Source organism: Schistocerca americana, chromosome 3, assembly GCF_021461395.2.
Source record: "Schistocerca americana isolate TAMUIC-IGC-003095 chromosome 3, iqSchAmer2.1, whole genome shotgun sequence".
Taxonomy (NCBI): domain Eukaryota; kingdom Metazoa; phylum Arthropoda; class Insecta; order Orthoptera; family Acrididae; genus Schistocerca; species Schistocerca americana.
The window spans coordinates 869313533-869341338 of record NC_060121.1 but is presented as its reverse complement, the minus strand read 5'-3'; the positions used below and the strand labels follow the sequence as shown (position 1 = coordinate 869341338).

Here is a 27806-nt window from a genome sequence, read left to right as displayed (position 1 = left end):
CAATATAGCAGGACAGCAACTGGAAGCAGTTAATTCCATAAATTAAATGGGGGAGTACGCATTAGGAGTGATTTAAAATGGAATGATCATATAAAGTTGATCGTCGGTAAAGCAGATGTCAGACTGAGATTCATTGGAAGAATTCTAAGGAAATGCAATCCGAAAACAAAGGAACTAGGTTACAGTACACTTGTTCGCCCACTGCTTGAATACTGCTCACCAGTGTGGGATCCGTACCTGATAGGATTGATAGAAGAGATAGAGAAGATCCAACGGAGAGCAGCACGCTTCGTTACAGGATTATTTAGTAATCGCGAAACCGTTACGGAGATGATAGATAAATTCCAGTGGAAGACTCTGCAGGAGAGACGCTCAGTTGCTCGGTACGGACTTTTGTTGAAGTTTCGAGAACATACCTTCGCCGAGGAGTCAAGCAGTATATTGCTCCCTCCTACGTATATCTCACGAAGAGACCATGAGGATAATATCAGAGAGATTAGAGCCCACACAGAGGCATACCGACAATCTTTCTTTCCACGAACAATACGAGACTGGAATAGAAGGGAGAACCGATAGAGGTACTCAAGGTACCCTCCGCCACACACCGTCAGGTGGCTTGCGGAGTATGGATGTAGATGTAGTTGTAGACGTTCGCGCCTTATCGCGGAAAGCAGATCTGTGGCAGATCTGATGACGGAGAACAATGCCCATGCAGGCACAAGTTTTTCGGTGCACGCTGTTCACCGCGTATTTTGAACGTGGAGATCCCTGCATACGACTCCTAGACCCTACCCAACGATATCGTCAATTACGAGTGCACTGAGACTGGACTCTGCAGCAATGGAAACGTGTTGCCTGATCGAATGAATCACGTTTCCTGTTACACCAGGTCGATGGTAGTGTCCGGTTACGTCGTCTTCAAGGCGAACAGCTGCCCGAAACATGTACCGGGTCTTGGATGCAGGCCGGTGAGGGCAGCATTATGTTATGGAGGACATTCACCTAGTCCGCCATGGGATCTGTGGTAGTAATCGAAGGCACCAGATACCTGGGGACTTCGTGAACTTTATTGTGGACCGTCTGCATCCCTTCATGTTAGACGACAAAACTGTACGACTGTGATCACAATATTGTACACAAAATGTGCTGTAGCTTAAAAGGTATTAAAAACAAAATGTGGCTTTTCTTTTGAAAAAAAAAGAGAAAAAAGCTGCGGCATAGATTACCTTTCTAATACTGTGAAGCACAATTGTAATATAACATGCAAAACTAATGTGATCCGTACAATGTACACGTATAGTCTGTTTACGAAGAGCAGGACAAAGGCTCCCTAGATCTGAATCGGCAAAAGTCGGTCGACTTCGGCCCGCCCATGTCTTGTGGTTGGCCGCTGCCAACTTCCGCGATCTAATAAAGAACTTTGTGTATGTAGCCACTGCGAGGTGATTGTTGTGCCGTGTTCTATTGCTTCGCACTTTAATACGTATCTGTTGATGAGTGACAAAGCGGTTAATGGCCCATCGCGGGCAGCGTTAGATAGCCTACACTTTCAGCTCCTCGGTGAAGCGCAAGCGGTTGTTCTTTAGGGAGTGAAGCAAGAAAATAATAATGTTGCGAGCAGGAGAGCAAGAATAAAGAGCTACTCCACGCTCCCCCAGAGTCGATGAGACTAACAGCGACGTACACCCAGAAGTAAGCTTCAGCACTGTGAGAAGAATTAGGAAATTTTGCGGAGATAATACTGGGAAATCACCGAAAGCTTCCGACAAAAGGGATATAAAGTTCAATTTAAATTCAGGTTTCCTTCCATTAGGAATGAGGCTGCACTCAACGACTGTGTCTTTCAAATGATAGAGCACAGCAATCACTCGTCCTATTCTTTCAGGTTTTATTCGGCAGATCTAGATTTCGGCTAGTGCTTAGCCATTATCAATGCACTATTTCAAGTTCTCAATGCATGTCCTAGTACTTCAGTCCCCTGCAGTGTGACAGAAGCCCTTGATTTAACTGTCCACACATGTGCGAGGGAACAGCCGTTGTCCATCGCGTTCTCATATGACAGTCACTTTGGACATACCCTAGATCAAGAAAAACATCATATCACAGAATAGACTGATCTTTTTCAAAACATAGAAAAAGGAAAGCCTCAAAATAAGTAAAAAAAATACGCACTTCGGCTATCAATTATTTTGCAGTATTACAAACGCAAAATTAGAAAAGTTTTAGACACGTTTCGTGTCGTTTCATTAGCTCTGATATTTCCGTTATAAATGATTAACCTCAGTTGTCAAACTAAGTCACATAATCGGTACTCGTCGATGAGTGGCCAGGAGAATGAGAGAATCACGTATTTTTGTTCTGGTCAAGGTTCTAGTGAAGAAGACTTGCCCGTTATGTTCCTCCGATCTGTTACGAAATGCCTTGTGTGTATTACAACTGCTGTATCTCGAAAAAGTTAAGAATGCAGCAAATTACCTGTCTGAGTAATCCAAGCGTTAATGCAGTTGCGGTGCGCATATATAAAACATGCACATAAACTTATGAATGGTGGGCTCCATGTGGTTCCCAAGTTGCGCAGCGACCGTAAACCATAAAATTACCAAATAAGCAGCAACCAGTCGCAAAATCATGTTTTATTTATTTACTTTTGCAAATCGATTTCAACTGATGATGGCTGTTAATCAGTTGAAATCGATTTGCAAAACTAAATAAATAAAACATGATTTTACGACTGGTTGCTGCTTATTTGGTAATTTTATGCACATAAACAAAAAATTGTTAACTATTGTAGCATTACATACTTCGCTGTATTACTGATTTAACTATTTACGACATTAAAATAAACTATCCATTATCTTTCTGTTTGCTGATGTATCACGTCCTAATTCTACAAGTACAAGGTAAACATGTAATTACCACACTTTTTTCCCCCAGTCAACTTCATAAAATGACTCATAACCACTTATAATAAATCAAAGACGATGTTACGATAGATGTCCTGTTTACCTGTGGTACTCTAGATGGTGGTGTGTGAATATTAATTGGGTTGCTTTGTGGCAAAAATGGGAATCCCTTAATTGTGATCGTGCAGTCTTCGATGTTTCACGAAACCTCCAAGACTAGACGCATGCCGAGGTCACGGCAATTTGTAGTTCAGCAGGAATATCGAGAGCGTTCCGGAAATGGCGCGTGCGCTACGGCTGGCGCCCCAGTTTGATTGACACGCAGTTGTTTTATTTGACAATCGTCTGACGGTCAGAGTTCAGGCGTGAGTCTCCCTTCCCCTCCCTTGGCGGGTCGTCTGGCGATTGATGTTAATGCGCGCCTAGCCTGCTGAGACCGGACGTCATTGTTCGCGAGGCAGATGAACCACTGGATCGCGTACGAGTCACAGTCGTACGGATTGTCGTCGTTGGCACACAACTTCACTACGCAGACATGAGGAAATTGGCAGGTGCGCCGTAAATGTGTTAACTAAAAAAAAAGTACACAGTAATTCAGGCGAGACAACAGAGAGAGTTAAAATTCAATTTGTTGTTAGCCCATCGTTCTAGCGTTTTTCGCTCTCGGACATTTTTGACATTAAAAAGTTAGTAATGCAACAAAACGAATTGTTTCACATGTAATAAGGATATAGATAACTCTACTTAAAAACTCTGGTATCTACTAGCTTTCTTATCTAATTAATGAAAATGCGAAGGTACCGGTAGTTAGAAAATGCTGAAACTGTAAAGACCACTGGATCTCTAGAACTTCTATTTATGTAAATTAGATTGAAAGGTATTTGATTTTGGCGAGTAGCGCATGTTCCCGTACTGCGAAAGAACTATTTGCTCTTGTTATTACCGTTATACAAAATATTTTAGTCTTTCAAATTTATTTATGTCTGAATAGCTTGCAGTCACATTTCCATATTAGTTGTGCAAAACAGCATGTAAATTGATTCGTTCAGTATTATCTCACAGTGTTGCACAACTATTCCACGTATGTATAATTAACTAGAGATTTCTGTCAAAATATCCATTATCGCAAAAAATTCACGTACATTGAAATGCGCCTGAAGTTGACAGAAATAATAATTGCTGACATTGGGGCCTATATCATGCCTGCATCATATTATTAAATTATGCCATGTTTTTACTTTATGTTTGTTCGTTAGATAAAAACCTATACATCTAACACATCTAGATGGTTTCAGCCTCTATGCCAATTGTGAAGTAATCCTAAAGATGCTTACTGATACATGTTTTCATTACCATATCATGTAAAAAAAATTACTGATTGCTCAACTGATGCAATATACATTGTACGGATGTCGTCAAATGTTTGCACAATATTTCTCATTAAATTATACATTCCACTTAAACTATTTATAGTTCCTATATTTATGTCTACTTTTCTAATGTCATAAATTGTTAGACAGTACAATGGTCATGAACATTAAGTTACCATCTGTAGTTATTTTAAATATTTATAGTGTAATAACTGCTATTTAGTTGTTTTTTTTATGCTTCGGCTAAAGGTGTGGGGATCATTTGCATCTTTTATTTCTTGTGGCAGTCTATTATAAAATTTAATTCCATGGTATTATACACTGTTTTGAGTTTTTGACTTGTTTATTTATTTATTCATCTTTAAGCATTTACATGCAATCAATGTCGTCATGAGTAATGTACAATTTACATATTAAGAAATATAACTATTGTGAGGTATCACACAAAGCTAAAGTATACATTTTAAAAGAACATACATAATAAAGGAATACATTTGATACATAAAGATATCCCACATAACTAAAGTGTGCATTTTAAAGAATGTGCATAATAAAAGAATACATTTCGTACCTAAGGATTTCTCCACATGTTTAACAGTTAAATGTGGAACTACAGAGACAGAAAAAGCTTAGGAAGAGGCACAAACAGAGTTGCAAGTTGTTTCGTAAGTCAGGTCTATTTTTGAAGAGTATTCAAATTCTCTAACACGGTAAAAAGCTTTGTCTTTCAGCCATTTTTTAGTCTTACTTTCAAAGATATTAAGAGAGACACAATGTGCCTGCACAGGTAATGTGTTGAAAAGCCTTATTCCCATGTATTCATAACTGTCTTGTGTTTTATTGAGTCGAGCTGTTGGTATGTCTATCTTAAATGTTTGATGAGTGTTATGATTATGAACGGACTGCTTAAGGTTGTAGCTGTTAAAGTTTTCTTTTATGTACAAAAGGCAGCTGTATATAAAAAGAGAAGGGACTGTCATTATCTGTAATTCTTTGAAGTATGACCTACATGATATGTTATTTTTGGTAATCCCAGAGATTCTCCTGATGTCTTTCTTCTGCCAAATAAAAATTTTTCTGGACCATGGAGAATTACCCCATAGAAGAAGACCATAGCTAATATGGCAATGAAAGAATGCATAATAGAAATTAGTCAGCAGGCTTTCAGAAACACATGTGCGTAATTTTTTCAGTAGATAGATAACTCGCGAAAGCTTTCGAGATATGTTGTCTATGTGACTCTGCCAGGTTAATTTCGTATCTAAGTATATGCCAAGAAGTTTGGTAGAAGTGTACTCAATATCAGCATTGGATATGCTGAAGGATATATTTACAGTCTTTTCATAGTTAATAGCTAACTCATTGGCTTCGAACCACATATTGGATAATCTGAGAAAATCTTTACTTTGCTCCTTCAGTTTATTTATGTCCTTCCCTGAATTGATGAAAGTTGTATCATCTGCGTAAAGCACAGATTTGCATGGCATATTGCTGGGCAGGTCATTTATAAATACACTCCTGGAAATGGAAAAAAGAACACATTGACACCGGTGTGTCAGACCCACCATATTTGCTCCGGACACTGCGAGAGGGCTGTACAAGCAATGATCACACGCACGGCACAGCGGACACACCAGGAACCGCGGTGTTGGCCGTCGAATGGCGCTAGCTGCGCAGCATTTGTGCACCGCCGCCGTCAGTGTCAGCCAGTTTGCCGTGGCATACGGAGCTCCATCGCAGTCTTTAACACTGGTAGCATGCCGCGACAGCGTGGACGTGAACCGTATGTGCAGTTGACGGACTTTGAGCGAGGGCGTATAGTGGGCATGCGGGAGGCCGGGTGGACGTACCGCCGAATTGCTCAACACGTGGGGCGTGAGGTCTCCACAGTACATTGATGTTGTCGCCAGTGGTCGGCGGAAGGTGCACGTGCCCGTCGACCTGGGACCGGACCGCAGCGACGCACGGATGCACGCCAAGACCGTAGGATCCTACGCAGTGCCGTAGGGGACCGCACCGCCACTTCCCAGCAAATTAGGGACACTGTTGCTCCTGGGGTATCGGCGAGGACCATTCGCAACCGTCTCCATGAAGCTGGGCTACGGTCCCGCACACCGTTAGGCCGTCTTCCGCTCACGCTCCAACATCGTGCAGCCCGCCTCCAGTGGTGTCGCGACAGGCGTGAATGGAGGGACGAATGGAGACGTGTCGTCTTCAGCGATGAGAGTCGCTTCTGCCTTGGTGCCAATGATGGTCGTATGCGTGTTTGGCACCGTGCAGGTGAGCGCCACAATCAGGACTGCATACGACCGAGGCACACAGGGCCAACACCCGGCATCATTGTGTGGGGAGCGATCTCCTACACTGGCCGTACACCACTGGTGATCGTCGAGGGGACACTGAATACTGCACGGTACATCCAAACCGTCATCGAACCCATTGTTCTACCATTCCTAGACCGGCAAGGGAACTTGCTGTTCCAACAGGACAATGCACGTCCGCATGTACCCCGTCCCACCCAACGTGCTCTAGAATGTGTAAGTCAACTACCCTGGCCAGCAAGATCTCCGGATCTGTCCCCCATTGAGCATGTTTGGGACTGGATGAAGCGTCGTCTCACGCGGTCTTCACGTCCAGCACGAACGCTGGTCCAACTGAGGCGCCAGGTGGAAATGGCATGGCAAGCCGTTGCACAGGACTACATCCAGCATCTCTACGATCGTCTCCATGGGAGAATAGCAGCCTGCATTGCTGCGAAAGGTGGATATACACTGTACTAGTGCCGACATTGTGCATGCTCTGTTGCCTGTGTCTATGTGCCTGTGGTTCTGTCAGTGTGATCATGTGATGTATCTGACCCCAGGAATGTGTCAATAAAGTTTCCCCTTCCTGGGACAATGAATTCACGGTGTTCTTATTTCAATTTCCAGGAGTGTATTATAAACAGTAATGGCCCAAGCACTGATCCTTGGGGTACACCTCTAGTGACATTCAGTAACTGTGACTTTTGACTGTTGTAGCTTACAGTTTGCTTTCTGTTACTGAGATATGATTTAATGTTTCTTCGGTTTGGATGTAAACACTGTCTGAATTTGGTTCTGTAGTCACATATTGTGCTGTTTGTGGTGTACAGATTAAGAATTTTTCTTATATATATTTTACACACACACACAGACACCACTATTCTACAAGCTGTGTGTTATTAAAAAATGTTTCAGTTCTACTTTGAATTTATGAACTTATTTCATTTTCTCAATGTTGAAAATTCCTTACAAGATTTCAAAAAGCACACACATTCAGAGCAAACTGTTAATATAATTATGCATAGGGCCTAATAGATGCACTACAATGATTCAAGGCTGCAACAATCTCTAAGCCTTAGTACACAACAGTTACTTGGCCAGTAGAAACCTCCAACATAAAACGATATGAACTGGATAGATTGCTGCTCACCACACATATGAGGCTTTTTTTGTGGTAGTAGTGTTAGTAGTAGTAGTGTCTCTGTGCCCACAGAACAACAAGTACTGTTTGTGTGTGTGAATATATATCTTTGTGTATAATATTTGTTTGTGTGTGTGTGTGGGGGGGGGGGGTAGTCTAGTTGTAAATGTGCCTGGCTGCTGCTCAGTGCCTCCTCTGTGTAGTGAGTAGCAATTTGTCCAATTCACAACATTTAGTTTTATAATTCAGAATCTCTGTATGTTTTTCCCATCTCTAGTGTTCATCCAACAACGTGCTTTGAAATTTTGTGTATGGGACTTTGGCAGTAAAGCACACACAGTTTCATGCTGCTTTCAACTTTACTTCTCTTATTACTAAAGCTCACCCATACTGCTTTTTCTTTATTTATGACCAAAGTCATGTTCTTAAACCATTTTCCTGCATTATTTATTGTCTTGGAGACTTTTGCTGTAAATCATCATCAGTGCATCCTTTTGTAGGAATGCTTGGTTAATTGGCGAACTACACTGCAGGAATAAGAGGGATCTAACATGGAAACCTGGGCACTTACCCCTGGTTAATTTTTATTGTTACCATAATCTTAAAGATTTTCCTTCCCTTCATGGCACTTTGCACCCTACATTGTCTGCCAGAGAGAGAGAACGTGAACCAAACATAGGCCAGTCCCCAGACCCTATCACAGTGTAGTTCCATAAGCACCAAGTCACAACTGATTACACAACTTCAATAAATCTATGAATATCTCACAATTAATTCATTCATATCTGAAGCAGTTGGGACCACTCTCATGAATTTGGAGACTGCTATTCCTGATGATCTGTTCTTCTTAAACCCATTCTGAGTACTAGTCAATATTTTTTTTTTATTTAGAAAATGAGCAAGTCTTTCATGCATTACTACATCTACATCTATATTCTGCAAACCACTGTTAGGTGCATGGCAGAGGGTATGTCCCATTCTACCAGTTATTATGGTTTCTTCCTGTTCCATTTATGTATGGAGTGCAGGAAGAGAGATTGTACGAATGCCTCTATGTTCGCAATAATGATCAAAATCTTACCCTTATGATCCCTACGTGAGTGATACGAAGGGGTTGTAGTATATTATTAGAGTAATCATTTAAAGTCGGTTCTTGAAACTTTGTTAACAGACTTTTCAGGATAGTTTATGTCTATCTTAGAGTCTTCCAGCTCATTTTCTAGTTCATTTACTTCAGTCTATCTGTGACACTCTCCCATGGGTTAAACAAACCTGTTACCATTCATGGTGCCCTTCTCTGTGTATGTTCAATATGCCCTGTTAGTCCTATCTGATATGGGTCCCATTCACTTGAACAATATTCTAGAACCAGTCATACAAATGATTTGTAAGTGATCTCCTTTGTAGATTGATTGCACTTCCTCTGTTTTCTACCAATAAGCTGAAGTCTACCACCTGCTTTACACATGAATTGAAGCTTTGTGGTCATTCCACTTCATATCACTACAAAGTGTTACACCCAGGTGTATGTATAAATTGGCCAATTGCAACAGTGACTCATTGATATTGTAGTCATAGGATACTAGTTTTTTCATTTTGTGAAGTGCGAAATTTTACATTTCTGAACATTTAAAGCAAGTTGCCAATCTCTGCATCACTTCAAAATCTTATCAAGGTCTGACTGAATATTTACGTAGCTTCTTTCAGACAGCACTTCATTATAGATTACTGCATCATCTGCAAAAAGCCTGATTTTACTGTTAATATTGTCTGCAAGGTCATTAATGTACAACATGAACAGCAAGGGTCCCAACACACTTTCCTGGGGCACACTCGAAGTTACTTCTACATCTAAGGATCTCTCTCCATCCAAGATAACTTGCTGCATGCTACCTACCAAAAAGTCCTCAATCCAGTCACAAATTTCACTCGATACCTCATATGATTGAGCTTTTGACAATAAGCGTAGATGGGGTACTGAGTAAAAAGCTTTTTGGAAATCAAGAAATACAGCATCTAACTGATTGCCTTGATCCAAAGCTTTCAGTGTGTCAGTTGAGAGAAGTGCAAGTTGGGTTTCACGTGATCGATGTTTTCAAAATCCATGCTGGTTGGCATTGAGGTGGTCATTCTGTTCAAGATACCTCTTTCGATTATCTCAGAAAAACCTTTCAATCGTGATGGTGGTCCAATTGCTAATGAATACATGCATCAGTGTTAATTTCATTTTCTCTTTTGTTTTCTCTATCTGTAGGATCATTTAATATTAGCACATAGGCAAAAGTCAACTGACTGGACTAGATGTATATTTCATGCAACAAATGCAGCCTGAAAAAGGTGATTTAATTTAGCAATTACAGTAATAGCTATAACTGTAATATAAATACAAGAATAGAGCTGTTGACTGGAATTGAGTAACTGGCAGCATAAAGAAAGGATGGAAAAATGCTTTTGCTTTTGGATAAGTCATCCTTCATATATATTTTCACACACGGAAACTTCAGCTTAAAAGTTAAAGCTTGGCACAACGTTAGTTGTTGTGGGATCAGTGTCTCTTAGAATTTTTAAATGAAATCATATCTGCCAATGACTAAGTTATTCATTACAATTTTTGCTGGTGGAAATAGTCCAGATGATGGTGAAAGTCATTTATAAAATTAAAGCTTGAGTTTTCCCTTTCAGCACACAATTTGTCTGGCTATTACAGGTACAAGTGAAAGGGTGAGTAGAGGACAATGAAACAATCCTAATAAACATAGGTCCAGAAACCAATGGTTTCTCTGATACAAGCACAAGTCGTGCCAATCTTACAACACTTCCAGTGTCTAAGGAGCATGATGGGGTACCAGCACACTTTCAGGTGGCCCTTCAGGAATACGCAGCATGAATCTTTGACAGCAAACAGTGTATCAGTTGTGGCTTGCCAGTACTACTGCCTCCCAAGTTCTGTGCCTTAATTTGATCCTTTTTGTTTGGCAGTATTTAAAAGCTCTGGTGTAGTCCAGCCATATTGATAGTGTTGATGAACTCTGGAGACACATTATGGATAATGGTAACTACATTTGGCCCACACCTTGCAATTTGAACATGTATTGCTACAGATGAGGTAGTGTGCTGAGATCTGCCTTCACACGAATGATAGCCATGTGGAGCACTTGTTGTAATGTACCGGTATTTGTCCAAATGTGCATATTTGCAGTTTGGCTCCTTGAGAACTCTGTTATAAGGTGTTCATATGCTGAATTATAGTATGTTATATGCGGAAAACATTGATTTCTGGACCTATGTTTATTGGAATTATTTGCTTATTTCATTACTCCTTACTCACGCCTTTGTCTTGTACCTATGATAGCCTAACATACTGTTTATAAAAGCAGTGTTAGATGATTACAAATGTGAATTCAAGCTACATGTGTTAATATCAAGTCATCATTATTAATTCAAAGCTAAATATCACTTCTATTCTGTATTTTATCCATACAATTTTCACAATGTACTTGACAAACTTTTGCTATGAATGTAGAATCATCTTGTTAGAAGACAATGGCTATTATTCAGAATTTTACTTTCACAGGTTTACGTTTTCTGAAGTTTAGCCAGAAAGACTACCATGCTATGGCAGCACCTGAGATGCCTCCATGTGATTATCAGCCAAAGAAGTACACAGTGAGTATGGACTGTGATCAATGCACAAGAATTATCTTAACTGTAAGAAATGTGCTGCTTGATTGTATCTTCAACCTCTATTGCTTTTGGGAGCATAAAGTCTTAAGCATATCAGAAATGAGCAACAGAAAATGGAGATTCATAAGTTTCTTTGTGAATCCACAACAAAATACACAGGACAACATTTGCAGATTAAATATGCTGTTAGGAGTTATTAGGCTGTTGGGACATAATTCAGATGTAGCGTGTTATGTGTGTTGTTCAAATATTACAGTAAGAAAGTACTGTATTTTGTAATACAGCTCATAATGAAAAAAACATAGGCCAGAAGCTGGCTGATTTCGAACAGTTCATTAAAATTTGAGCTTCCTGCATTGTATTTGTTCACAATAATCTAATCTAATACTTGCCATACTTTTTCGTAACCACCATATATTTCTGGTAGAACAAAGAGAAGCTGTCACAATAGAAGATGGTTGAATTTATGCATCAATAGTGAGTACCTATTAATGTCACTAAGTAACAATGACATTGTGTACAGGAAAATATTGACAATGTGTACAGGAAAATATTTTCATAAGAAATACAACAAAAGCCTTTGAGAGGCTAGAGAGGTAGCAACTATACTAATACTCTGATTTTCAGTGCAGTTCACTCACTGTTTATTTGCATTTATTATAAATGGAAAAAACCACTTCCAGTTGTTAAAAGAAGTGGAAATCACAGTTTACATTGATAAACTCAATCTTTTATTGCAGTTTGTTTGTTTGGTGAAAGTCTGTGCATTAATTTTATGCTATGATTTGACTTTAAACAAATAACCACTGACTGTAGCTATGAAAAAGTAAAATACTCGATTTGTAATTGTACAGGTAACAACTGACCAAATAAAACATCCACTCATAAAATAGATGAGTATAAAGTCAAAATTTCACTTTAAAAATATTAATCATTTTCAGTATTCATATCACAATATCATGGTTCTTGCAGAAGGAGTTGGGTTTTGGAGCAGAAAAACGTGTAAATTCTTTGTTACTTATCTGGTGGAATCATGGAATCAGAGGTGCTGAAGACTGTTAGCCGTATTTAAATAGTAGTTGCAGAAGTCCTGAAGTGATTCTTTGGGTTTCTTCATGTACTTATATCATTGTGAGGATTTTGCTTAATGAAAAGCCTTGAAACAACTCATTTTCTTTTCTTCATTTATTGACACAAACCAAACTGAACCCAATTTCCACTCCTACAGACCGACTCACTCCGTAAATTCTCATTCTGGTTCTCTGCGCTTGCAGCAGGGATCCCCTTTATAATTTCAACATTGCTGGCTGCTTACAGCATTCATATAATTAAAAAAGCTGTACAAAATTATTTAATCACAACCTTACACCCAGCAGAAACACACAGTTTTCCTAATTAGTATCATAAAAAGAGACTCAAGTGTTAAATATTACATGATGAGTAACAATTAATATTACAATATATATATTTTAATTTGAATTAAATTGATATTTCACTGCAATAGAGGCAATTCCATTGATTGACACTAATTGTTCTATGCAAAATGTACGATCCCATACTGTATTAAGAACTGGTAATTAACACATGTACTTTGTGAAAAACTGTCTTTTTATATGGCTTGAAAAAACACTCTGCAACTGTTTCCTTTATTGTCTAAGTTGTCTTTGCTTAATGTAAGTTGAAAATCAAGACATGGCCGTAAATATATAACAATGTAATAAAATTACAGTCAATAGGTGAACCTCTATTTGTTACCTTACACCAGACACATAAACTAAACTGAAAACGTAACAATATTATGAAAAGGATAATTGTTGTACACCTTATAGCGGAGATGCTGAGTCACAGATAGGCACAAAAAAAAATAGGCTGTCAGATTGGCATCAGCCCCTAGAGGCTGTGATCATGTATGTGTGAGTTGTGTTTGCGTGGTGTGTATGTGTGTGTCTGTTGTTTTTGATGAAGGCCTTGTTAGCCGAAAGCTTATTGTGTGAAAGCCTTTTTGTTGAGCTTATCTGTGACTCAGCATCTCTGCTATATGGTGAGTAGCAACCATCCTTTTCATAATATTGTTACATTCCATCCTGCAGTTTGTATTGTTTGAGAACTTAACAAGCTTTCTGATGAATCCTTTCTCAAGCTAGACTATGTACACACACACACACACACACACCAGTACAGCTACAGTGAGCTAGTTGAGGACACTATGTCAGTAATTCAATTCTGGGATGAGGGGTTGTCAGTTGGAGTGAGGGAATGGAGAAAGGAGACAGCACAACCCCTTGTTCCAGTAAACCTGCAAACTGCAATCCCTGCACTCAGTATTCATCCAGCACAATGTGCCTGTGTGTGCAGGTGTGTGTATGTGTAAAATTTAACATAGGTATTTCGTTTTTACTGAGTAATATGTTGTCATGCAAGATGTTTTTTCTTTATGTGTCTATGGCATATGCATTGTTCCAGAGCATTATATTTTATTCCACATTTTTGTATAAAAATACCTACTGATCAAGATTAAACAAAAAATGGAAGATCCAGGATAGCATGTAACAATATTGTGAAAAGGATAGTTGTTACTCACCATATAGTGGAGACAGTGAGTCACAGATAGTTACAACAAAAATACTGTCAGAAAGTGATCTTTTGGCCAACAAGGCCTTCGTCAAAAATAAACAGCATAAACACATACACACACACACTCAAACAAATGCAATTCACACACAAATGACCACAGTCTCTGGCTGCCGAGACCAAACTGTGAGCAGCAGTGCACAGTGGGAGAGGTATCTGAGTGGTGGGGATAAGGAAGCGCAAAGGGGGAGAGGGGAAGGGGGAGGGATAACAGGGTAGGGGTCTGGGACGGTAAAGTGCTGCTCGTGGGAGCGTACATGGATGAGATGGAGAGAGGGTAGGGTAGCTACGTGCAGGAGGGAAGTCAGACAGTGGTTGGGCGGGGTAGTGGGAAAGGAGAGAAGTAAAAAGGGAGAGTGTGTGTTGATGGAATAGAGAACTGTGTAGTGCTGGAATGGGAACAGGGAAGGGGCTAGATGGGTAAGGGCAATGGCTAACGAAGATTGAGACCACAAGGATTACGGAAATGTAGGGTATATTGTAGTAAGAGTTCCCATGTGCGCAATTTAGAAATAATGGCGTTGGTAGGAAGGATCCAGATGGTACAGGCTGTGAAGCAGTCATTGAAGTGAAGAATGTCATGTTGGGTAGCGTGCACAGCAAATGGATGATCTGGCTGTTTCTTGGGCACAATTTGTCAGTGGCATTCATGTGGACAAACAGCTTTTTGGTTGTCATGCCCACGTAGAATGCAGCCCAGTGGTTGCATCTTAGCTTGTAGATCACATGACTGGTTTCATAGGTAGCCATGGCTTGGATGACGTAGGTGATATTTGTGATTGGACTGGAGTAGGTGATGGTGGGAGGATGTATGGGACAAGTCTTGCATCTAGATCTATTACAGGGACATGAGCCATAAGGCAAGATGTTTGGAGCTGGGGCTGTGTAGGGATTGACAAGGATATTTTGTTGGTTTGGTGGGTGATGGAATACCACTGTGGGATGAGTGGAAGAACAGTGGGTAGCACATTCCTCATTTCAAGGAGCAATGAGAGGTAGTCAAAACCTTGGTGGAGAATGTAATTCAGTTGCTCCAGTCCTGGATGGTACTGAGTCAGGGCAAATGCTCCTCTGTGGCTGAACGGTGGGACTTGGGAGTGCTGGGTGACTGAAAAGATAAGGCACAGGAGATATGTTTTTGTACAAGATTGAGGGGAGGGGTTAATTACAATCTATGATGGCCTCAGTCTGAGGCCTGTGTATTTTGAGAGGGATTGTTTGTCACTACAGATGCAACAGGCATGGTTGTCTAGGCTGTATGGAAGGGACTTCTTGGTGTGGAAGGGGTGGCAGCTGTTGAAATGGAGGTATTACTGGTGGTTGGTAGGTTTGATATGGACAGAGGTACTGCTGTAGCTGTCTTTCAAAACCATCTCCTGTCCTACTCAACCCAGCAGGCCATCTTCCTCAGTGTTGACCTCTACCTCACAGACGGTTACAGCAGTATCTCTGTCCATATCAAACCTACCAACCACCAGCAATACCTCCACTTCGGCAGCACCCACCAATTCCATACCAAGAAGTCCCTTCCGTACAGCGTAGCAACCCATGGCCATCACATATATATCCCTCTCGACATACACCGAGGGTCTCACTGAGGCCTTCACAGACCATAATTACCCTCCCAATTTTGTACAAAAAGCACATCTCATGTGCCTTATACTTCATAAATTTCTGCAGCTTTTTTGTTGAGATTTACGCAGAATTCAGTCCCCCATTGTTGTTTGAAAGTATCCATGATGACATGGTCTCAAAATACGAGTGCACTAAATCAGTAATCCCGACACAACTGATGTTCAGAGCAGACTGACCTAGGGCATGCTGTGAAGTTAAGGGTCGCCACCCACCTGACGTAAGTGGCCTGAATGTGGTGCAACCTGTTGGGGTGTGGCGGAAAAGTATATTTAATGACTTTTGGGACACACCTTGTATACTTTTCAAAAGCAGCATCTGAACATGTCTCACAACCTGACTCGAAGCTTCAATCTGCCAGCACCTCTCTGCTACAGAAGCGCTTGTTCGTACCTTGCTGGACTATCTTTCTTGGGAGAAGGAACATAGTGATGCAGTGACTTAGCCAGTGCATAGAAGCTGTTCCCAATATGAATCATTCACCCTGCTGTGGAGTGTGTCCTGCAAAAAAACTTGTCTCAGATGGCTCACTTGTTAAGAGCATTGCCCATAAAACAGAGGTCAGGCATCAGTTCTGATAACGTCATCAGTTTTAATCAGCCAAGATATTTCGTTACATCATACATTCTGCTGCAAAGTGAATGGTAAATTCTGCCATCTTTTTCTGTATTAAATTATAATAAATGTAATCATACTTGAAACATAATTATGTTCACTTAATTAAGTGTTGTTTTACATTATAGGTTTGTTGTAACAGGGACTACATTATGACAAGATTCAAGAAATACGAGAAGATCACCTGGTTCCATGCATTGTATCCTACTATAAAAAGCCTCTGTTAATCCATGATGGATATATGCAGTGGCTCTTTGATCACACCGGCAAACGATATCTTGATATGTTTGGAGGAGTTGTAACTGTTAGTGTTGGACATTGTCACCCGTAAGTAGCTTATAATGTCTGTTTTACATAACAATTATATTTCTGATCAAAGAGAGAAGTCCACTTATCAGCTGATGTAACAGGAGCCACTGTATTAGAGCTGACATGTACACAGAGTTGGGCAGAATCTGTTACTTTCAGAATTCTGTAAAACTTGTTACACGCAGACATATTCTAACACCAACAAATGAAATATGTAATTGACAGTTATGGATGCTATACAAACAAAACACTAATTTTAGTTAGGTTTGGTAATAGCTTATCTCTTTTTAAACATCACTCCTGAATTTTGTAATTACATTTTTTTCATTTGTAAAAAAAATTCAGATTTAGTGTAGAAACAATGATAAAAGAAGAAGGTTTTCAGATTTGTACAAGACATTCACTGTGGCCACAGGTGTGAGCATTTGGGTGTTTGCATAGTTGTGTGTGTGTGTGTGTGTGTGTGTGTGTGTGTGTGTGTGTGCACACGCATGAGTGTGTGTGCACTTTTGCTAGGGAAAGACGAAGAGTTCGAAAGCTAGTGTAAATTCTGTATTCTCTTGTCTGTTTCTGTATGTCACACAAGTCAGCTTTGGGCAAGTGATTGCCTTTATTTCACCTATTATTCCATCTAGGAACTACCATTATTGTTAGACAGTGGTGTAGTGATCATTGATTCTGTTGATGGGTTGCCTTTCTGTATACTTTGATGACACTGAGGGGGAAGTTCGGGTCGGTTACACCAAACAACACTCCCATTTTGCAGTAGTTCGTTTATTCACCTCTTTACACAAGCAAGGCTTACAAAGAACTGACATGGCGGAACTGTTCAAAGATAATCTTAGCTTAGTTCAGAGACGATACTCAGATCGATGCTAGTGTCAACCTCATCAGGGCCACATAGCCCCCCCCCCCCCCTGCAATACAGAGTACTCTTGAGAAGCTGGGGGGAGGGGGGGAGGGTGACTATGGCGTCGGCAGGGGTGGTCCGCAGGAGCCGGATCACAGTCAGCTCGACAGTGTCGTCGGTGAGCTGTGTGGGTAGATGTCGTGAAGGAAGGTTCGGCCACCGAACCTGGAAGTCGTTGAAGTGAGCCGGACGTCGTATTGGGTGTGCTGGTCGTGCGGTGACAAGTAGGCCGGAGGTTTGTGGGTGCAACGGAGTGACGACGATGATGTCTCCGGTGGGCGTGGCGAACACAAGAAGCATGTCCAGGTCAACATCGGGCAAGAGAGGAACACATTTCATCAGGTGGCAGGGAATGGCGGAGGTTGTGTCATGAGCACTGGATGAAGGGAAACACACGACGAACAGTATATCATCGCGTAGTATTATTGAGATGTCGTGGATTATGTCTGGAGGGGCAAGCACAAACACCTCGAGCGAGGGCATGTTCAAGATTGGGGGGGAGGGGGGGGGCATGAGAAACCTCGACAGGGCAAGGCAGGCGACAGTGGAGATTGGAGATGTGGGAAAGACCGGCGAAGGGCCTGGCGGCAAGGGCGTGATCGTAGGTAAGCTCGACGTGGGGGGGGGGGGGGGGCATGTGGTCACTCGACGGAGTGTGTGAGACCGGAGTAGGGGGTGAGGTCATTGGAGAGCTCGACGATTGGAGCTGGAAGTCACTCGATTGAGTGTGTAAGTCCGATGTGGAGGGAGTGGTTGGAGCGTCGTGAGCCACGACAGTGAGTGGCGTGGTCGTGGCCTGAGGGGGGGTAGAAGAAGACTCGACATAAGCAGGCTTAAGTCTGTTGAGAGAGACTGTGACAGCTGAAACTTTCATCTGGATATCATAGGTGTTGGCTGAGCGCCAGAGAACTCGGTACAGGCCGGTATATAGAGGTTGGAGGGGAGCATGGACAGTGTCATCTCGGAGCATGATGTACTCGCAATTGTCCAGAGATTTCGGGACATGAACCTTAGGGCGGGAATGGCTGGCGGGCGGAGGGATGTGGAGGTTGATGAAGTGGTGTCTGACGCGGTCCACGAAGGAAGGTAAGTCAGACTGAGGGAAAGAAGCAGAAGGGCTCACGAGTTCACCAGGGAGAACAATGTTCTGGCCGTATATGAACTCTGCTATTGTGCCTTTGAGATCTTTGTTATAGATCACACGAATGCTGAGTAGCACAAGGGGAAGGGCTTCCGTCCATAGAGAGTCGTGGCATCAAAGAGCCGCCTTGAAAGTGCAGTGCCAGCACTCAAGTAGCCCGTTACTTTGCAGGTGATATGCTTTGGTATGGATGCGCCGGATGCCGCAAATGTTACAAATCTCGTTGAACAGGACCGACTCAAATTGCCTGCCCTGGTCAGTCATGATGATACCTGGACATCCGAAACGCGATACCCATGACTCGACGAAAGTTCGAGCAACAGTTTCTGCCGTAATATTGGGGAGGAGGACAGTCTCAACCCAGTGAGTTGTTTGGTTGATAAACGAGAGAACATAACGAAAGCCGTTAGAGGGGGGGAGAGGGCCGACAATGTCAATATGAATATGCTGGAAACACCCAGGAGGTATCGAAAAGGCGCCAAGGGTGGCGAAGTGTGCTTGTGTATTTTGCATCATTGGCATGCAGATCAGGGGCATGCCCATTGCTATCAATCCTTGTTGACATTTCTCGACACAAAGCACTCCGCTATGAGGTGGGGGGACGCATGGACACCGGGTTGGGCTAAATTATGCAGAGCATTGAAGACAGCTCGACGGAGCGTGGTTGGGATGAGGGGGTGTAACGTGTCCGTACTGTCGTCGCACCAGATGTCACCAGAAATACCAGGGAAGGTGGTGCGGACGAAGTGTTGTGAAGAGGTAGAGTCTGAAATCAGGTTTTGTGTGTCCTTGTTGGCAGGTATGAGGTTAGGCAGTTCAGAGAGGTTTAATAGCGAATGGACGGCGTCGACTCGTGAAAGGAAATCAGCAACTATATTGTCAACACCCTTTATGTGTCTGACATGGGTGGTGAACTGAGATATGTATCTGAAGCGGTGAAGAGGCGGGTCAGCTGGCGGGTTTGTAATGGCCCCAGCCAGGGGTTTGTGGTCTGTTAAAACATAGAAAGGGCATCCCTCAACATCAGTCTTAAAGTGCTTGATCGCTTCGTAGACCGCGAGCAACTCCCTGTCAAACGCGGAATATTTCCATTGTGCATTGGTGAGCTTGCGCGAGAAGAACTGCAGAGGCGAAGTCTGGCCATCGATTGTCTGGCAGTATCGCTCGCGTCTGTGGTGATGAAAAGCTGCGCATTGGGATGAGGATGCGTGATGTTGCAGGCCTCGGCAAGAAGATTTTTGAGGGCAGTCGAAGAGGCAGTAATAGCAGGGGTCCATGGAACGGGCCGAGATCCAGAAGTCTTGGTGCCTGCCAAAGCATCCGTCAGCGGAGCCTGAATCTCCACAGCCCGAGGTAGATGTCGGCGATAATAATTAACTCTTCCAGAAAGCACCGGAGCTCTTTGAATGACAAAGGTCTGGGTAGGTTTAGTATTGTTTGTACTTTCTTAGGGGGAGGTGAAATGCCATTGGCAGAGACCCGAAAACCAAGAAAGTGACAGCGGGTTGATGTAGCTGTAATTTGTCCTGGTTGGTCTCAATGCCTGCTGCCCCGAGAGTGTTTATAACAGTTTGCACATGTCGAATGTTGTCCTCGACGGAGGAGCTGAACACAACAATGTCATCAAGATAGGCAAAGCAGAATTTTAGTTCGAATAGCACTTCGTTGACCGAAGGGCATGAATCGAAAGTGAAACAAACTGATCAGAGTGGTGATTGCTGTCTTCTCGATGTCTTCAGGTGCCATGGGGATCTGGTGGTAGGCCTGTTTGCAATCAAAGGCAGAGAACGTGGTCGCACCTGCGAGGGAACTGGTAAAGTCGACAATGTGGGGTATGAGGTAGGTGTCCATAATTGTTCATGCGTTTAGTCGACGGCAGTCTCCGCACATGTGCCACGACCCGTCTTTCTTGGGTGTCATATGTATGGGCGTAGACCAGCTACTGGCAGAGGGTTCAATGACGCTGGAGCTTAGTAGTTCAGAAATCTGTTTTTGAAGGTTGGAGAGGTGCTCGGGACAAAGTCGACGTGGTTTACTGGAGATCGGGGGATCTGGCGTGAGCTGAAGTTTGTGAACCGTGCCGTTGGTGACGACAGAAATGTTGCCGGTGGCGCAGGAGGCGGTTTGTTTACAATGTGTGATGGGCGGGGCGGGCAAGGTGTGGTCGTGGTGTTCGGAGCCACTCGGCGGATCCGACGGGAGCCGAGGCGGCAAAGTGTCCCAGGAGTCAACGCGACAAGATGGCCACCGGCCCGAAGCAGTGGCACCAAGGTCAGGTGAGGTCGATAGAACTCGTTAGCCGTTAGTGAGTCCATTGTCCGAGGGCGCGGCCTGTGGCAGCACGGTCGCGGGCGAAGCACTAGGCGCAAGTCCACTGTTTGTGTTGTCACTGGCGGTCGCACGGCAATGCTCAGGAGCCGAAGTTGCATAATTTGAGGTGCTGTCCGCGAGGGGAGGCGTAGGAGCTATCAGTTTGGGAACACGTGACGCTCGTCGCGCATGCGTACTGGTGTCCGGCCAAGTGTCAAACACTGCCATGTTATGTGATAGTGGCCCTGTAGAACTGTCAGTAAAGTTATGGCAGACTTGATAGTACAGTTGCGAGGAGTAGCGGGAGGTAAGCACACGGGGGCTCTATTGCTGGTATTGCAAGCAGATTCGGTGCACTTACTGACCTTGCTTTGTCCTTGCTGTAGTGTCTGTAATTCCTTTGCTGCATTGGTGAGCTTGAGCTGTGTTTTGTGGAGCCAGAGGGAGAGCTTGAAGTTTTCTTTGCGTAGGCGAGCCACGTGTTCAAGCTCGACAAGGCACTTATGCGTCGTTTCTTGTAATGTTGTCAACAGAGACAAGCATGTACGGATGAGATGAGCCCTGACCGATGTGCTACAGGGGAGGGGGGGGGGGGGTTGCTCGACGGGGCACAGGGGAAGTGGGAAGTGAGCTTTGGACGGATGGGGTACACAGTGTTTTGCACTAGGTCTGGTGAAATTTTGTGGTGTCGCAAGAAGTCAATGCCTAGTATAGGTTCGTCAATTTCGCACACTAAAAAAGTCCACTCAAGTTTGCAGTTTGCAGAGAGTGAGCCGACTTGTGAAGTTGAACACGAGCATTGTAGTTTAGTTGAATTCACGACTTGCAGTGAAGTATGATGAGGGCGGATGTTCGACGACGCTAAGGACGTGGGCAGCAGTGAAACATTGATGCCTGTGTCCACTAGGAAAAGGTATCCCGACGAAATGTCTTTAACGTAAAGTCGTCCACAATTAACCGGTTGTTCCAGGACAGAATGGAACACTGGAGGTGCCTGTCATGTTGTGCGCAGGAGGCAGCACCCAAACCTACCTGCAATTGGGGTTTGGGAAGTAGCAGGGTGGTCTGCAGTTCCGTGCCGCCACACCAAACTGTGTGTGGAAGTAACAGTATGGGTAGTGCGATTGCATTTCCTGTGGAAAGTTCGCTGCCAGTGGCGGTGGCCGAGGTTCGATGGCCGCAGCAGGTTCGGTTGCAGGAGGGGGCATGGCCGCGGGAAGAGCCGGTGATGTCCCAGTTGCTTGTTTACTGCTTCTCGGAGCGAGCAGAATGGTCGGCACAGTATGGCCCAGCCGCGTCCGGCCGCAGGGCGATGAGCGTGAACCTGAGATTTGTCAGGTAGGCAGTGGCTGGCGAAGTGGGGCAGTGATGCATCGTGTAGCTTGTCAGCAATTGTCATTCGTTGCTCGACAGGTTCACAAGGCCTTTGAGCCAGAGCAAAGCGAATGTGAAGAGATAGTTTATCTGACCAGATGGCGAGGAGAGCTTTGTCAGAGAATAGATCGGTGCTGACCAGGGCTTGTAGCCGTCTCCAGAGCTGGGAAGGTTTGTCGTTGCCTAGTTGCTCGACCTGGAGCACTTGCCGTATTGCTGCCTTAGTTGAGTGTGCAAGCCGACGTAGAACTGTATCTTTGGCTAGAGTGTATCGAGTAGGTGAGTCCGGGGCGTCGACCAGGTCAGCAATGAAGTCCTCCTGGTCGTGCAGGTGTGTGATGAGGCATGGAAACCTGGTTGACTCATCGAGTTTGTAACGGTCGAACACTTCGTCCGCAATTTTGAACCAGGTTATAGCTCTGTCGGGATCAAACGGCGGCAGCGTAGGTAAGTGTTGTAGAATGTTCAGAAGAAAAGGTTGAGTTGAATTCGTTGGGGCACTGCCTGAAACGAGCTGTTGTTGCTGTAGTATTCGAGGAGAGTGTGCCTCCAGGGGATGTGGTAACGATGGCTGTTCGAGAGGCAGCGTGAAGGTTACATGTTGTGGTTGAGCGTGATCTGTTGCGACGCGGAAGGCCAACGCAGGTGAGACACCATAATGTGTTGATTGTGGTTGCGGAAGCTCAACATGTTGCGGGTGTGTTCGGATTGACGCGTCGCGGAAGACCGACATGGATGAGGCACCGAGATGTGCCGAGAACGAGAGCGGTTGATCGACTGGAGCCGGCACGTGGGCGACAGATGAGAAAAAGTTCAAAGTTTGAGAATGTGTGTTAGTCCGCAGAAAGCTCGATGTATGATCCTGTGTTGCGGGAAGGCTGCAGAGGTGCAGGCTGTCCAGAAGCACAGTGTGGGAAATGATGTCAAACGTGAGACAGAATGTATGAAAGTTCACTGTTGATACTCACTCCACTCAAAACGGTGTGCAGATAAGGTGAATGTTGTGGCACAAAACACTGAGGCGAAGCAGTGGGACAGAGGTAGAGGTCAGGGACAGATAACAAGTTATTGTTCCTGTTGCAGGCCGAGGTATTGAAGTAGGAAGGCAAGTGCTGATGCTGAACCGAGGCAGGTGCGGGTGTGGTCGGATGCTGAGTAGGTTGACCTGTGAATGAAGCAGTTCCGGCCACGTGGCAGGTATCCACGTGGTACTGCACAGATTGCAGCATGGCAAATTGTTGTCTTGGTGGTGGTAGGTTGTCCAGAGAAGCATTTATAGAAATCGGCATTGGTCCCTCACTGCATGGAGATCCGTAAGAGGTAACTGCACAGTCGGTCAGGGAGGGTACATGTGGTGGGAACAAAGGCATTTAATAGCCGGAGTCATGCACACTCCTAACCTCACTTATTGTTGCAGGCTCAATAACGTCCGGCGAAATGGGCATAATCGTCAAGTGAGAGGCATCGTGTTGCAGTCCTGGCAGGTGTACATCGCCCGCAACACAATGCATGTCGATCACAAAATCCGGCATTAGGTGTTGGGCCGAAGTCATTGTTCGATTTGCTGTGTCAATGTAATACACGTGAAAATAACTGACGCAGAGGTCGGACACAGTAAAATGGCAAAAATGGAAGACGTTACAACTTGGGGTCACCAGTGAGGAGGAAGTTCGGATCGGTTACACCAAACAACACTCCCATTTTGCAGTAGGTCGTTTATTCACCTCTTTACACAAGAAAAACTTACAAAGAACTGACATGGTGGAACTGTTCGAAGATGATCTTAGCTTAGTTCAAAGATGATACTCAGATCGATGCTGGTGTCGACATCATTGGTGCCACAACACTTTGAAATAGATTAATTTGCTACTCACCACACAAAGGAGGCATTATTATTAAACTATCGCGCAAAGTCTGCATCTAAATAGATACTCTGCAAGTCACCGCATGGTGTGTGTTGGAGGGTACTAGTAGTTAATTTCCTTTCCAGTTCCACTCACAAATAGAGAGAGGGAAAAACGGCTGCCTATATGCCTCCATATGAGCCCAAATTTCTCATTGTATGTTGGTGGCATTAGAATTATTCAGTGTTCAGCCTCAAAAGCCAGTTCTGTAAATTTTCTTAATAGTGTTTCTTGAAAACAAGATCACCTTCCCTCTAGGGATTCCCACCTGAATTCCCAAAACATCTCAGTAACACTTACATGTTATTCGAACCTAACAGTAACTAATCTAGCATCCCGCTTCTGAATTGCTTTGATGTCTTCCTTCAATTCGGCCTGGTACGGATCCCAAACACTTGAGCAGTACTCAAGAATAGGCCAAACTAGTGTCCTCTATGCAGCCTCACTTGCAGGTGAACCTCTCTTTCCTAAAATACTCCTAATAAACTGAAATCAACCTATAACCTTCCCTGCCACAGTTCTCACATGCTCATTTCATTTTGTATTGCTTTGCAACATTATGCCCAGATATTTAAATGACTTGACTGTGTCAAGGAGGACACTGGTAATACTGTAACCAAACATTACAAGTGTGTTCTTCCTACTCACCCACGTTACCTACATTTTTCCCCATTTAGAGCTAGCTGCCATTCATCATGACAACTAGAAATTTTGCCTAAGTCATCTTGTTTCTTCCAACAGTCACTCAACTTCAACACCTTATCGTACACCACAGCATCAGCAAACAACCGCAGATTGCTGCCCACCCTGTCTGCCAAATCATTTATGTTTATAGAGAACAGCTGTCAAAGTTGTATACCTGCCTATGAGTGTTTTCAGGGATGTGGCGGCGAAGTATAAGGGGCTGTTAGGTGCAGCATCAGGAGGCTGTGCTGGGGGCAGAAGATGATGATGATGATGAGAGAAGCAGAGGACTACCATGCCTGTGTGCTGCAGGGATAAAAGATGTGTGTGTACTGTAGTGGGAGTAGGGAAGGGGATAGGCAGGTAGAGGTGACGGACTAGTGAAGGCAGAGGCCAGAAAGGTTATGGGAACGTAGGATATGTTGCAGAGAGAGTTCCCATTTACACAATTCAGAAATTCTGGTGCCAATGGAAAAATTGGATTGTGAAGCAGTTGAAGTCACACAAATTCTGTTGGGTAGCATGCTCCGCAACTGGGTGGTCCAGCTGTAACATGGCCAGTTTGGCAGTTGCCATTCATACTTGTTAGTGGTCATTTTTTGAGTTATCAGTCTTCTGACTGGTTTGATGTAGCCCACCACGTATTCCTTTCCTGCGTCAACCTCTTCATCTCAGAATAGCGCTTGTAGCCTTTGTCCTCGATTGTTTGCTGGATGTATTCCAGTCTCTGCCTTCTTATACAGGTTTTACCCTCTGCAGCTCCCTCTGGTACCATGGAAGTTATTCCCTGGTGTTTTAACAGATGTCCTAACATCCTGTCCCCTTTCTTGTCAGAGCTTTCCATATATTCCTTTCCTTTCTGATCCTGTGCAGAACCTCCTTATTCCTTACCATATCAGTCCACCTAACTTTCAACATTTGTCTGTAGCACCACATCTCAGATGCTTAGATTCTCTTACATTCCAGTTTTCCCACAGTCCATGTTTCACTACCATACAGTGCTCTGTTCCAGATGTACATTCCTCAAATTAAGGACTTTTGATACTAGTAGACTTCTGCTGGCCAGGAACACTCACTTTTTGCCAGTGCTAGTCTGTTTTTGATGTCCTCCTTGCTCATTCCATCAGGAGTTAGGTAGCAGAACTCCTTAACTTCATCTACTTCATGACCATCAATCCTCATAACTTTAAACCTGTTCTCATTTCTGCTACTTCTTGTTACTTCCATCTTTCTTCAGTTTACTCTCAGTCCATATTCTGTACTTACTAGAATGTTCATTCCATTCAGCAGATCTTGTAATTCTTCTTCACTTTCACTCAGGATAGCAATGTCTTCAGTGAAGCTTATCCTTGGTATCCTTTCACCTTGAATTTTAATTCCATTCCTAAACCTTTCTTTTATTTCCATCATCACTTCTTCAATGTATAGATTGAACAGTAGGGGCAAAAGACTACATCCTTGTCTTAAACACTTTCTAATCCGAGTACTTAATTCTTGGTCTTCCACTATTGTTAATCCCTCTTGGTTCCTGTACAAGTTTTATATTATCCATCTCCCCCTATACCTTACCACTATTTTCCTCAGAATTTTGAACATCATGTACCATTTGATATTGTTGAATGCATTTTGAGGTTGACAGATCCTATGAATGTGTCTTGATTTTTCTTTAACCTTGCTTTCATTATCAACTGAAATGTCAGAACTGCCTCCCTGCTGACTTAACCTTTCTTAAAGCCAAAGAGATCATCACGTCACACCTCCTCTATATTATTTTCTATTCTTCAACAATATTATGAAAAGGAAAGTTGCTACTCACCACATACCAGAGATGCCGAGTCGCAGATAAGCACAACAAAAACCTGTCACAAATAAGCTTTCAGCCAGCAAGGTCTTAATCAAAAATAGATGTGTGTGCGTGTGTGTGTGTGTGTGTGTGTGCTTGTGTGTGTTGTCTATTTTTGATGAAGGCCTTGCTGACTGAAAGCTTATTTGTGACAGTCTTTTTGTTGTGCATATCTGCAACTTAGCATCTCCAACATAAGGTGGGTAGCAGCTTTCCACTTCATAATATTGTTACATTCCAGCCTGGATTTTCCATTGTTTGATCTTTTCCGTTTTCTGTATATTATTCTTGTCAGCAACATGGATGCGTGAGCTGTTAAGCTGATTGTCAGCTCCTTTGATCTCTGGAATTGTGTGGATGATTTTTTTCTGAAAGTCAGGTGGTATATCACCAGACTCAAGCATTCTAGTCACCAACATGAATAGTCATTTTTTCAACCACTTCCCTAAATGGTTTTAGAAGTTCAGATGGAATGCTCTTTATCCATTCTGCCTTATTTGATCTTAAGTCTTCCCCAAGTTCTTTCAAATTTTAATTCTAATACTGGATCCTCTATCTCTTCCATATTGAATCCTGTTTATTGCTCTTCCACGTCTGACAAGTCTTCCCCTTCATAGAAGCCTTCAATGTGCTCTTCCCATCCATCCACTTTCTCCTCTGCATTTAACAGTGGAATTCCCATTGCACACTTAATGTTACCATCATTGTATTTGAGTTCATCAAAGGCTGTTTTGACTTTTCTATACACTGGGTCAGTTCTTCTAACAATCATTTCTTTTTTGATTTCTTCAAATTTTCCAATGCAGCCATTTCACCTAGTATCTCTGCACTACTTCTGACACTGCATGCCCAGACTAATAGAACATTAACATTTTGTTGGTTACTCATTCTTCCCGTGTGAATAGGAAGGTAGGGCAGCAAATGAGTTACAGTGATAGAGTTGTTCATATCAGAATTGACAGCAAACCAACACTGACAGTGATAGTTCAGGTACACATGTGGTTGTCTCAAGGTGAAGATGAAGAGACACAGAAGCATATGAGAATATTGAA

The 27806-nt window shown here is 43.2% G+C and overlaps 1 protein-coding gene across 6 annotated transcripts in view; it reads left to right on the top strand.

Annotated features, from left to right (window-relative positions):
- The window catches only part of LOC124605474 (alanine--glyoxylate aminotransferase 2, mitochondrial-like), a 151524-nt gene that overhangs the window by 33576 nt on the left and 90142 nt on the right, over nucleotides 1–27806 (top strand). For 2 of the 6 annotated variants that reach the window (XM_047137183.1, XM_047137182.1), the window contains exons 2-3: nucleotides 11292–11383; nucleotides 16422–16606. In XM_047137183.1, coding sequence (XP_046993139.1) covers nucleotides 11292–11383; nucleotides 16422–16606 — 277 coding nt within the window. Of the gene's footprint in view, nucleotides 1–3333; nucleotides 3455–3479; nucleotides 3493–11291; nucleotides 11384–16407; nucleotides 16607–27806 lie in introns of those variants that run through there. The other 4 variants (XM_047137184.1, XM_047137185.1, XM_047137186.1 and 1 more) reach the window with 4 other exon arrangements.